General features: G+C 46.3%; 2 protein-coding genes across 2 annotated transcripts; one reads left to right on the top strand and one right to left on the bottom strand.

Moving 5' to 3' along the window:
• Window positions 1–8,515: 8,515 nt before the first annotated feature.
• SPR (sepiapterin reductase) lies at window positions 8,516–12,818 on the top strand. The gene is made up of 3 exons (XM_049785099.1): window positions 8,516–8,819; window positions 10,865–11,155; window positions 12,608–12,818. The coding sequence occupies exons 1-3, from the start codon at window positions 8,516–8,518 to the stop codon at window positions 12,796–12,798; spliced, it is 786 nt and encodes a 261-aa protein (XP_049641056.1). The 3' UTR covers window positions 12,799–12,818.
• On the bottom strand, window positions 9,551–9,857 carry LOC126024687 (60S ribosomal protein L37-like). Its single transcript, XM_049785132.1, has one exon. The coding sequence runs from the start codon at window positions 9,855–9,857 to the stop codon at window positions 9,579–9,581; it is 279 nt and encodes a 92-aa protein (XP_049641089.1). The 3' UTR covers window positions 9,551–9,578.
• Window positions 12,819–13,095: the final 277 nt, after the last annotated feature.

Here is a 13,095-nt window from a genome sequence, read left to right as displayed (position 1 = left end):
TCTGGGTTTAGATTGTTTGGGGGAATATCCAAGGGTATTCAGGGTTTGCTTCTGGTGGTGTTCAGGGGACCAAGCTGTGTTGAAATAGAATGTGAGGTTCCTACACGCTGAATGTGCACTCCAGCCCTTCAAGTTACCTCCCTACCCCTCTTTTTCCCATTTGACCCAATAATGCTTTTTCCTCACTTCTGCCTCTGGCACAGGTCAAATCTCCAGTTGGGTATTACACTTAGTTTCCATTTAGTCTTACTTGTTTCTCTTCTCTATCCCACCCTCCCTGCTCCCAAAATAAAACTAATTGGCATTTTCATTGCAGTTCTATTTAAAATATTTCATTTAGGGAAAGTTGACATAATTTGATAGTCTTCCTGTACAGCACATTTTATATGTTTCTATTCTGGTCTACTTTTGTGTTCTTTGGAAAGCTTTGGCTTCCTTATATAGGTTGTACACATTTTTTTCCAACTTGTACCTATATATTTTCTTTCTAGCATCTACTATGTATGGTCTTCTGTTTCTATTCCCTTTGGGGGGATAAGGAGGACTAAGACCATGTCCAGTGACACTCAGGGACTATTCCTGGCTATATAGGATTCAAACCAGGATTGACTTCATTGGCAAATGCCTTAACCCTTGTACTATCTCAGTAGTGCTTGGAGTGGAAGGAGGATGTGCTATTCCCTTGCTGAGAGGAGAATGCAATGCTAGGGAGCAATCTCAGGCCTTTTACATGCACAGTATAAGCTCTCTCTGGCTACAATCTTAAAGAATTTTTTAATATTTATCGCCATTTTCAATTGTAATCTCTCTTGTTTTGCTTAGGTTACTGCTTACATTTTAAATAACTAAATGGGTTGAATGAGGTAAAACTTTGTCTTTAAGTTATCCAATTCACATACTTTTTATTGTATTGTTTTTGCCATACCCAACAGTGCTTAGGGTTTACTCCTACCTCTGCACTCAGGGATCACTCTTGGCTAGCAGGAAGGACAAAATGGGGTGCTTGGGATAGACCCATTTCAGCTATCTTTCAGAAGTATCTGTTTTATTTCTGTATGGTCTTAACATTTTATCTTAACATTTTATCTGGCCCCTTTCACATACTTTTGCTATGCTATACTAACTTAGTCTGATTTTATACTGAAATCTCTTAAAATTTTTAAATGAGCAACTTTAAAGTGTGAGAAAATATCAACATATAAAGTATTTAATAAATTATAGTGTTACTCCAATTTAAATCTTAAATAACTACTTGCACTAGAAAATTCAGGTCTCAATGGTGATTCTAAATTATGTTCTTTGTCCCACGGACATTGTGAAGTTGGTTATATTGACAGTTTATGTGTGGTTTTCAGGGAGTCTGACTATAGTATCTTCTTTTTTTTTTTTTTTTTTTTTTTTTTTTTTTTGTTTTTTTGGGCCACACCCTGTGACGCTCAGGGGTTACTCCTGGCTATGCACTCAGAAGTTGCTCCTGGCTTCTTGGGGGACCATATGGGACACCGGGGGATCGAACCGCGGTCCGTCCTAGGCTAGTGCAGGCAAGGCAGGCACCTTACCTCCAGCGCCACCGCCCGGCCCGACTATAGTATCTTCTAATCTGGACACCTGCCAAGAGTATTGCAAACCAGAAAAGAAAATAAGAAGCATAAGAAGAACAAGTGCTTCAGAATTGAGATGAGGTCACAAAGGACAAAGACTGTTACAAACCCAGAAACCTTGGATGATCCTAAATGCTACAGCCATTATTCTGCATTGCAGCTGCAAGCCAGAATTGCAGGACTAAGCTGTGAGGAGGTCTTAGAGGATCAACATGATCTGTCGTTCGTATTTTCTATTCCTCTCCTCCAAGTTCTCCTGAACTTACTTCAGTGAAGCTTTTGCACCTACCACTCCAATAGAATGTCTCATTCCTGCCATTACTCTCTACTCTTCTAGACCCATAAGAAGCAATAACGTGCCAACCACACATTGCTCTGTGAAGCATTACAAGACTTCAAATTGTTCTGATTTCCTCCTGTACTCTTGTCAAAGGACATCATATTTAACAAAGATAATGGATACCGAGTCATGCCACGGCATTCATAAACCTTTAGGGGAGCTCAGCCAACCAGATGTATCCCCAGATTTTCCTGGTGGGGAGGACTGAAATAACCTCCAAGGGGTTCCTCAAAAAGCCCATTGTGGATGCCTTTTTCCCCTGCGTGAATAGTTGAGGAATTCCTGAAGAGATAAATCTATGCTTGGCATTACATTTTCTGTCATTATTTAGCTATCTCTCCTTTGTAAAATCTCAGGCAAAATTATGACCTCTATCAAATAATTTGGCTCAGAAATTCCAGCACCAAAGATTACTATGAGAACCCCTTTTCTGGATAATATTTAGCACCTAAAAGCAAAGACAATATTTTTACTCTTTTTCAAATATGTGTTTGCAGCTTCAGTTTCTGGTAATCAAGGGTGTAGCCAGCATGCAGATCCTGGGCTATTGACTCTTCTTAAATAAAGGGAATCACATCTTAGGGGATTTGGCTCCCTCCCTTACTTGACCTCTAAAACAGTAGAGCCCAGCTCAGTGAAGATCATGTTCTTAGATTTTTTCCTACTTCCTAATAATCCTTTATTTTGCGTTTGAAGTGAGCCTTGAGTTGTAACCTTCTCCTTTGTAACTTAGAACAATCTTGCTCTGCCCTCAAATTGAGAGGGAAATAACAGAGGGTTTAAGTCCAAACAACTGTATGATCATTAAATAGTAATAAAAATGATCAGAATTAAACACCAAATCCAAAGCCAATGACAACAGAATCAATACCCAATCTACAACAAGCTAGATACAGAGGGGATCACTTATACTAGCAGCCGGGGGGAGGGGGGTAAAGGAGGGAGGTATCAGATGCATGCTGGGAATGGGGGTGGAGGGAGGTCAACTTTGGTGGTGGGAATTCCTCTGATTCAATGTTAATATGTACCTAAAGAACACTAACTAAAATGACAGTGAAGGAACTGAACTTCTAGAGCCATAAAAAAAAAGAAAAAAAAAAAAAAGACTTCTCATAAACTCCATTCCTTGACCTGTGCAGATACCAAGATCTCTAGATACAGAGGTCTGATTTTATCACTCATGACGGAGCAAATGTCTCCCATACACCACAGAAGGATCTAGGGGAGAGTAAATGAACATACATGGAGTCTGTAGTTAATCCCATGACAATATACTTCAAGGGCGGAGAAACCCTGTATCACTTAGGACAAGGGAATTCCCTTTCTAATTTCCCCAATATTTACTGTGCCTATGCAGAAGAAAAGAAAAAAAAAAAAAGAACCAGCACAAATTTTAGTTTTGTTTTAGTTTTTCTGTTTTTTTTGTTTTGATTTTATTATTGTCATTGTTGTTTTCTTTTTGTGCTGTTTTGATTTTATTTCAGAAGCGTGATTATTGTGTGGTGCTTGTGTCTATCGCTGTAGTGTTCATTGGATTTCTTGTTTGATTTTTCTTTTTGTATTGTTGTGATGATTCTCTTCCTTTTTCCCTTTCTTCTCTCAAAACTGATGTTTAGATCCTCAGGACTCTGCCCACTTTCGGCCTGCGTCATTTTTACTCCATTCTATTTCTTTTTTTATACAGCCCTCACGTTCCCCCCCTCCCTCACATTTTTTTAAAAATGTTGTCTCTCCCTAAAAAACTGTAAATTTTAAGAATATAGTTTGTTTTTGCTTAATTTACAGTTCATACTGGTATGCAGTGTGGTTGTGCCATCTTTGCAGCCTAGGGATTAGCAGGCCCTCATTTAAAAAAAAAAAAAGGGGGTGGAGCAATAACATTTGCTTTGCATGTGGCTGACCCAGGTTTGATCCCTGCCATCCCATATGGTCCTCCAAGCAATGGCAAGAGTGATTACTGAGAGCAGAGTCAGGAGCAACTCCTGAGTGCTGCCAGCTGTGGCTCAAAAAAAAAAAAAAAGTAGTTTTGGATACATAAATAGATAAGCAGATAAAATCAAAGAACATGCATGTGGCAGTGGTTATTGGGTGATAAACCACAGAAATCCAGAGTTGAGAAAGGTGATAATGATAATGTGAATTTTAAGGGAGCAATGACAAGTATAGTCTGGCAGTAGAGAGGCAAAGGGACTGCAGTGAATCCTTTCACTTAGCCACCAAGGCAGGTCAGGAGCTGTCCAGCAGTGACCTTCTGAAGTTGGCCGTGTTTCTATCAGAAACATCCACTTTTCAGATCCCTGCCCAGGCTATGATTCCCTGTTCTTCAAATACCCCCAAGTGATTAAGCATGGCTGATGAATGTGAATGGAAGCTTCTTGCCCTCTTCTGCCTAAAGACTGAAATAAAAACTGGACCACTAGAGAGCCTAGTGTATAGATGATTATTATATCCTAATTCATAACCAAGAGACAAAAGGATTTGTGAAACTCCTAGAAAATCTCCTAGATGAGAAAATCTATACACAAGTTTATAGAGGTATTGAATTTTTTTAAGTTTTGGGCCACACCGGTGATGCTCAGGGGTTACTCCTGGCTATGTGCTCAGAAATCGCTCCTGGCTTGGGGAACCATATGGGATGCTGGGAGATCAAACTGAAGTCTGTCCTGGGTCAGCCGGATGCAAGGCAAACACCCTACTGCTGTGCCACCACTCTGGCCCCATATAGAGGTATAGAATTTAAGGTTATAAATATAACCCTCATAAACTTAAAAAGATACCTATTTAAGATGGCAGGCTGGAGGTGGTAGGATAGGAAGGAGATCCTGGGAACACTGGTAGAGGAAAGTTGACACTGGTGGTGTGAGCAGTTCTGGAACATATGTGTCTTAAAACCCTATAAAAACATCTTGTTCTGATTTTATTCAGAGAATATTATATTTGGGGTTGTGAAAGAAGTAAAATACTTTTAAAAAGTCCTAAGTAAATGTATTGGATTGTAGACTTTGATCTTCATCCTATGGTCACTGTTTCGGATCTTGTTGGTGAATTTCTTCTTGGAGAGTTTCTTATTCCCCACGGAAGACTCTTCTTATCTGTAGTCTAAAGGATCAAATTCTGATAGTCATTTTTCTTAGGGATCAGTAGAGAAAGATGGCAAGTGGATTTACTTTCACTATCATTTGATCATGTAACCCTGTGCCTCCATTCCTCCCCATTTTATACAGTCTGTCTGCCTTCCATACTACCTGAAGTTCTCTTGGTTTTTCTAAAAGAAACTTAGCTTTTGACCTGGTCAATGTGGGCTACTTTACCAAGTTAATAAAGAGGGCTTAAAGCACACACTTTTGTTTTGTTTACTTACTAGATCATGAATTATCTGGAAGTATCTGGGGCCTGGTAAGAACTTTCCTGGCCAACTCCTAGACATACACACATAGACACACATATACTATATCTCTATCAAACAACAAAACATGCCCACACAGGTAGCAGGTAAGAATAATGTTCAGAAATAATAATGCCCAGAAAATAATAGCTCAGTGGGAGGACACCTTGTGCATATAGTCAAGCATGACATGAATTTCAAGTGTGATGCCTAGTTTTACCAGTGTTACTGTCAGTACATAATATAGTATGTAGTCCCTTGCTGGATCACACTGCTTAAACATTCATGACAAGGTTGCAGCCTTGGTATGCCACAATAAAATATGCAATCACCAGTACCCTTGACAACAACAAAAGTACCCACAAAGGCCGGAGAGATATCACAGCAGTGGGGCATGCTGCTGACCTGGACAGACCAGGGTTCAATCCCCAGCATCCCATATGATCCCCCGAGCCTGCCAGGATTGCTTTCTGAGGGCAGAACCAGGAGTAACCCTGAGTGCAGTTGGGTGTGACCCAAAAACAAAAAACCAAAAACAAGCAAATGAAAAAGTTCTCACAAAAGGGAAGGATCCATCTGCAAAATGCTAAATTTGACTGCTACTCAGAGTACCAGCAGGAAATCTTCTGGAAGCAATGACTTATGGGTGGAAATGACAGTGATTTCAGTGATTGTGTAATTCATTTCATAAGGATAAAGAGACTAATTTGACGTGAAACTACAATATAAAGGTCAGGTCAAATGTTAACACGTGAAGAGACCACAATGAGATTAATGATAGAAATATATCTTGAAACACTTTCTCTGTAACAAAAGGGCCCACTAAATTATTGTTGCAGAGGCTCAATAAAGCTTTGTGTACCGAATTAATTTTCAGAAGAGACCTACTCCTAGATACGTCAAATAGACTTTAAAAAGCAAAGCAGGCAGATATCTGGGATGTGGGTGGGGTGGGTGGGGTGTGCAGGGCTGGCAATGAGTTCTTGAGATTGAATAAAATACAGATGGGATTTGAAGAAGTTACTTGGTTACTAGCCCTAAAACAGGTAAGTGCATTATTGCCAGACCCACTTTGTGAATATAAGAACTGAGTTGAATAAGTCTTTGACTGGTTCCAAAGGATCCTGGACACCCATCTGAGAGCAATGCCAGCATGAACAAAGGATTGTGATAAGGATAAGAATGTGAGCCACCAAATTCTTCTTGACGACACCATAGCAACAGACCCTAAACTAGGTAAAAAGCTTAGCTAGAGGCAGTTTGGGGGATGTGTATACAAATTATTCATGCAAAGGAAGAGCACGCATGTATTGCCAGCTCATGCTGCCAGTGTCCATGTTGAGGGGCACAGATTGATACTACACATGCCACCACATCTCCCCTCTTGAGATAGGCACTTGATTAGCATGAGCCTCCTCATTTCTGGAAGCTGCAACTCCACCTGAGATCCACACTCAGCTCTATCTACCTCTGGGGAAGCCAGATTCTCTGCTGACTCTCTCTCTCTCTCTCTCTCTCTCTCTCTCTCTCTCTCTCTCTCTCTCTCTCTCTCTCTCTCTCTCTCTCTCTCTCTCTCCCTCCATTCTCTCTTTCTATCTCTCTCTCCCTCCTCCTCCTTGTATTTCTAAATAAAAGCACTTTTGCTTCACTGTTTTGTTTCCTAAATAAATTATTTTCTGTTGGGCTGGAGCAATAGCACAGTTCTGGGCCTGGGGCTGGAGAGATTGCATGGAGGTAAGGCGTTTGCCTTGCATGCAGAAGGATGTGGTTTGAATCCCGGCATCCCCTATGGTCCCCCGTGCCTGCCAGGGGCAATTTGGGGGGGGTTGGGTCACACTCGGCGGTGCTCAGGGGTTACTCCTGGCTGTCTGCTCAGAAATAGCTCCTGGATCATATGGGACACCGGGATTCGAACCAACCACCTTTGGTCCTGGATCGGCTGCTTGCAAGGCAAACGCCGCTGTGCTATCTCTCCGGGCCCAGGGGGCGATTTCTGAGCATAGAGCCACGAGTAACCCCTGAATGCTACCGGGTGTGACCCAAAATCCAAAAACCAAACCAAAACAAACAAAAAACCCCAGAGTCCTGGGCCTGATGGGCCTCATGAGTCTGAGATAGGAGACAAAGGCCCTCAGAAGGAGCGGGAGCCTGGGAAGAGAGCAGAAAAGCTGGGAAGGGAGCAGAGGATTTTTTGCATCACGGTGACTCAGCACGGTGAATGTCCCAAGCCCTGTGGGAACCCCAAGGCCCAGTTGGGTGTGTTTCGGGGGAATCTTGCTCAGAGAGCAAGTAAACTGGCTTGGAAGAGGGCACTTGTGCAAAGAAACTGGACCTGAGGGGAGACTAGATATGATGGAGGGGCCTGGACAGATAGTTGAGCAGGTGCTTTGCCACATCCCCGCATCCCGATCCCGCATGGTTTCCTGAGCCCGGTGAGGGGGATTCCTGAGCGCAGTCAGGGGTGACCCCGGGCCTGGCCGTGTGTGGACGCCCCCAAAAGAGAGAATTCTCTGAACGTAGGGGAGAGAATTAGGCGTAGCCCAGAGCTAAACTAGGCCTAGTCCGAGCGGACTCGAGCCTCCAATTGCTTTGCCCCAGCAGCTGACGTGAACCATAGCTCCTTGCACTCAGTAACAGCCCGAAAGTCTCTGGACCACAAGCTCCAGCTTCCGGTTTTCCGGACCCGCCTCAGCCTCCTCCCCCCGAAGCTCCGCCCACAGAGCCTCCCCCTTGGTGGGCGGGCCTCAGACATCGCCCTCCGCCAGGGCCGTCCAGATAGGGTGCCTCGGTGGGCGTGGCCTCGGGCTCCTCTCAGAGGTGGGCGTGGTCTCGGAGCCTCCTGAACCTTCCGCGGCAGCCGCCCTACAGCGCCTTGGTGGGCGTGGTCTCAACCTCCTCCCATAGGCCGCCCCCCGGGTGGGCGTGGTTCTAGAGACTTTCTGAACCTTTCGCAGCGGCCGCCCTGACATTGCCTAGGTGGGCGTGGCCTCGGAGACTCCCTGCAAACTTTCCACCACGGTGGCCCTGACGGCGCCTCGGTGGTAGGCGTGGCCTCGGCCTGCTCCCACCGAGGCTCCTCCCACAGACCGCCGTGTGGGGCGTGGCCTCAGGCTCCTCCCACCGCGGCCTCCACGCCCCTCGCCGGATCCTGGAGTTTCACTGCGGGGTAGAGGGTCAAAGGTCAAAGCCATGGACGGAGGCCTGGGGCGCTGCGTGTGCGTGCTCACCGGGGCCTCCCGGGGCTTCGGCCGGGTGGTGGCGGCGCTGCTCGCCCCGCGGCTGTCGCCCGGCTCCGTGCTGCTCCTGAGCGCCCGCAGCGACGAGGCTCTGCGACAGGTGGAGGCCGAGCTGGACGCTGCGCGGCTCGGCCTGCGCGTGGTGCGGGTGCCCGCCGACCTGGGCACCGACGCGGGCTTGCAGCAGCTGCTCGAGGCGGTGCTCGGGCTGCCCCGGCCGCAAGGGCTGCAGCGGCTGCTCCTGATCAACAACGCGGGTGAGTCGGACTCGTTGCAACCGTGCAGAGCGTGTCCCCTTCCTGGGCTCCCTCCCGCGCATCCCAGGTCCACCGCCTGGAAGTTTACGGGTGACTGCCAGGAGCCAGCAGGAGCCTTGAATGGAGAGGCCGTCATAGGCGTCCTTCTGCATGCAAGGCAAAGCCCCCTATGTGCGGGGGTTCTGGCTGATGGCTTTCCAGCGGTTCTCTCGGGGCCACCCCTTCGTGTCCCGCCTGTTCCAGGCCAGTTTTTGAGTCAGTAGTTTCCCTGATGGGCTCCTTCTCGTCCCCTGGTGGAGGCCCGAGTCAGGGCATCCAGGCGGCTCCATAGATATAAGTCCTGGCTTTTCCAAAGCAGTGGTTTTTCAACCTTGTTTGTGCAAAGGCACCCCCTTTCTTTTTTCCATTTAAAAAAAATCACGAGGCTTACCACCATTAGAAAATGTTAAATTTTTTTAGCTCTGTGCCTATATTGACTATATATAAAGTAATTCTCTTGACTAGGAATCAAATAAACACAAAGGAATTATTTTATAATTACTTTATTATAAAGTATTTTTTATCATTGTATCTTATATTTCTGTTCACTTACTCAGTGTGAAACCTGGGCCTGTTTGGCTGAACACAAAGCTGATAGATATTCTGGCAGGAATCGTAGCTCTTCATCAACAGCTCTCAGTCTCTCTGTCTTTATTATTATTATTATTATTATTATTTTAAAACCAGGACATTTATTCACAAGACTAGTTGTTGAATTCCTTAAGATGAACTGGATGCTGCAACAGATGCTCTCTTAGGTTTAGGTGTTGTTCCCTCATGGAATTCATGTCTGAATCTGCGATCCACAATTTTCAGATGCCTCATGCGACTGGTCCCGGTGGTGTTCCTCCTCATGGCCTTCGCTCTCCAGTTATACTTTCTCTTGTGCTTAGCGGGGTAGCCACACTTGCCGCAGGTGGACTTCTGCCAGTGGTAGGCCTTGGAGCCGCAGCGCAGCACAGCGTGTGTGTGTCCGAACGAGCACGTCCCCTTCATCATCTCGCTTCTGTGGTGGGGACCAAAGAGCTATTATTATTATTATTATTATTATTATTATTATTATTATTATTTGGTTTTTTGGTTTTTGGGTCACACCCGGCAGCGCTCAGGGATTCCTCCTGCCTTTACGCTCAGAAATCTCTCCTGGCAGGCTTAGGGACCATATGGGATGCCGGGATTCGAACCACCGTCCTTCTGCATGCAAAGCAAACACCCTTCCTCCTTGCTATCTCTCTGGCCCTTTCTGTTTTTAGTTTTTTTTTTTTTTTTTTTTTTTTTGGTTTTTTGGGGCCACACTCGGCGGTGCTCAGGGGTTACTCCTGGCTGTCTGCTCAGAAATAGCTCCTGGCAGGCATGGGGGACCATATGGGACACTGGGATTCGAACCAACCACCTTTGGTCCTGGATCGGCTGCTTGCAAGGCAAACACTGCTGTGCTATCTCTCCAGGCCCTGTTTTTAGTTTTTATAGCAATCAGGCTTAGCAGCATCTTACGCAGGGGTGGCAAACAAGTTCGACACAAAGAGCCAAAATTTTAAACTGTGAGAGTCAGAGAGCCACACCATGCAGTAACCTGCCAAAACAGACAAACATTCACACAAAAGCATATAATTTAAACAATAATATATTAAACACATATTGCATTTTGCCATTTAGAGTGAGGGTAAAATCCTGTTCACCACCCCTGATCTTACGATGAAATTGGAATTTTTCCCAAGGCACACCAGGCAGTATCTGACAGCACACTAGTGTGCCACGGCACAGTGGTTGAAAAACACTGTACCCTTCGGAGCTGGGTGCATCATTCTCGCCAGTTGCACTGTGGATCACTGGTGGATTCCCCGGCACCCACTGAGCTAGGGAAGTCGGGTGCATCTTCAGGGGTTCGGAGGAATGTAGAGAGGACAGGGGAAGAGAAGGCCCATCTTGCTCTAGATGAATCCTAAGGTCTGCTTTTTTTTTTTTTTTCCTTATTCATTTCCCAATAAAGTCTGCTTTTTTTCCAGGTTCTCTTGGGGATGTGTCCAAAGGCATCGTAGACCTGGCTGATCCACGGGAAGTGAATAACTACTGGGCTCTGAACTTGACTTCCATGCTCTGCCTGACTTCCAGTGTCCTGAAGGCATTCAAGGACAGCCCTGGCTTGAGCAAGACAGTGGTCAACATCTCATCCCTCTGTGCCCTACAGCCCTTCAAAGGATGGGCACTCTACTGTGCAGGGAAGGCAGCCCGGGACATGATGTTCCAGGTGCTGGCCTCAGAGGAACTTGGGGTGAGGGTGCTGAGCTATGCCCCCGGTAAGTGGAGCTTTCTTGCCATCCCTCACCCCTAGAACTGAGCAGTTCCCTCCTGGGAGCTGGGCAGGGCATCCACAGAGTCATTGGTCCCTCATGCATGCCCAGGAACTTCCCTCAGTTCCTGGAAGTGTGAATCAACAGGGAATCATGAGTAGAGGGTATGGACAAAGTGTAGAGCTGCTCAGACTGCAGGGTGAGAAAGGCTGAGATAGTGTTTCAGAGAAACACATTGTGTACAGTCTGAACCCGGACCCTGCTTCCTCAGGGGTAACAGAGAAGATGCTACCTGTCTCAAAGGAATAGTTCAGGGAATCAAAGGAGGTAATTACTGGGGGGCTGGGGGAGGGCATCACACCCAGCAGTGCTTGCTGACATTCAGGGATCAATCCTGATGGGGCTTGGGGAACCATAAGGGATACCAGGGCTTGGGCACATATTGGCCATAAGCCATGCATATGTTCTACCCACTGTGCTATCTCTTTGGCCTCCTCAAAGGAGCTAATATTGGGCAGATGACCCCCAACTATGAGGTGCTGCTGTCAAGGCTAGCATGCTGTAGTGTTGCTTTGGTGAACAGTGCATGGGGCTGTCAGATTTGGTCATGGGCAGATGGATTGATTCTGGAGTCTCAAGGTCAAGTTCTACTTCACACTCCTCTCACAGAGTGGGTGTCTGTCTGTGCTGGGCTTCTCACCCTTGGGAGTGACTGAGGGAAGGATGAGAGGTAGGGTGACTAATTTACTTATCCCCCTTCAATGCAGACTTTCTTATTTATGTGGTCCACCCTGGGACCTCCCTGGAATGCCAGGTGCTTGTAAAGGAGTTTTTTGTGTGCAGAGAGTTGCTCAAATGATTGTTTCAGTGGGAGTGTTAGTAACGGCTGTGCTGACATTCTGCAGTGATGTGTTAGTGAGGTGACCTTAGCAGGGGCTACTGAAGGGATGAAGCAGGGAGACCACCTGGCTTATGTTCAGAACCTGATTGCTAGGATATGTAGAAGCAGAAGGAGCCCCCCCCCCCCAGCTGGCTCAGAGAGTAGGAGGGAGGGGAAGGAGGAGGGGCAGAAGTGTTCTGTCTAGTGGAAAGGTATGTCAATTAATGAAATGGAAAGGCAGGATGGGGCTGGCCAGAAAGGAGTTGGATCACTTGTGATTACAGTGGAGGACCCATATTCTGGGGGCATTTGAGTGTGTCTGGAATGCAAGTGTGTACAAAGGCTTTCTCCTGCTTTTGTGCTTAGAGATCACTCCTGGATGTGCTCAGGGGCCATATGCAGATTGAACCAAAGTTGGTCGTTTGCATGGCAAGTGCATTAACCCTGCAGTATCTCTCCAGCCCAAGACTAGAATTTGAACAGCAGCAGAGAAGAGTCTTTGATGGTCCTGAACATATATTCCTCCTCCCTCTACACACACAGCAGTGCCTTTATCTCCCTTCTCCCCCATCTTCTAGGCCCCCTGGACACAGACATGCAGCAGGAGGCCCGAGAAACTTCTGTGGACCCAGAATTGAGAAAAAATCTGCAGGAGCTGAAGACACAGGGGAGACTTGTGGATTGTAAGGTGTCAGCACAGAAACTGCTGGACTTACTGCAGAAGGACCAGTTCACATCTGGAGCCCACATTGACTTCTATGATGAATAAATATGCTCATGTTCTTGGTTTCTGGGGGCACTCTTCTTCCTTGTTCAATGCTAGAGCTCTGTGCCCTCCCCTCCCGCCCCCATCCTGCCTTACACAGATCAGCTCTTGTCCTCCTGGCCTGCCCACTAGGACGGTCTCAGGCTTGCTGGAGTTTCTCATATATTCTGTGGCTCTGGGTGAGGAGGAGGCTTGGGACTGAGAAGTGCTGGTGTTACTGTTCTCTCTCCCTTGGAACAGAATTTTAGGGAAGAAAAAGACGAGACCAGAAGCTGAAACTTGAAGAGAGGAGCTTGGGTA

The sequence above is a fragment of the Suncus etruscus genome, chromosome 12, assembly GCF_024139225.1.
Source record: "Suncus etruscus isolate mSunEtr1 chromosome 12, mSunEtr1.pri.cur, whole genome shotgun sequence".
Lineage (NCBI taxonomy): Eukaryota > Metazoa > Chordata > Mammalia > Eulipotyphla > Soricidae > Suncus > Suncus etruscus.
This window is presented reverse-complemented; position numbering and strand designations above follow the sequence as displayed.

What these genes read in the sequence shown, in the direction of transcription:
- LOC126024687 (XM_049785132.1), bottom strand. Translation starts at nt 9,857, where the DNA reads ATGATGAAGGGGACGTGCTCGTTCGGACACACACACGCTGTGCTGCGC.
- SPR (XM_049785099.1), top strand. Translation starts at nt 8,516, where the DNA reads ATGGACGGAGGCCTGGGGCGCTGCGTGTGCGTGCTCACCGGGGCCTCC. An exon ending in GCTCCTGATCAACAACGCGG is followed by an intron (nt 8,820 to 10,864) that starts GTGAGTCGGACT and finishes CTTTTTTTCCAG; the next exon opens with GTTCTCTTGGGGATGTGTCC. An exon ending in GGTGCTGAGCTATGCCCCCG is followed by an intron (nt 11,156 to 12,607) that starts GTAAGTGGAGCT and finishes CCCATCTTCTAG; the next exon opens with GCCCCCTGGACACAGACATG.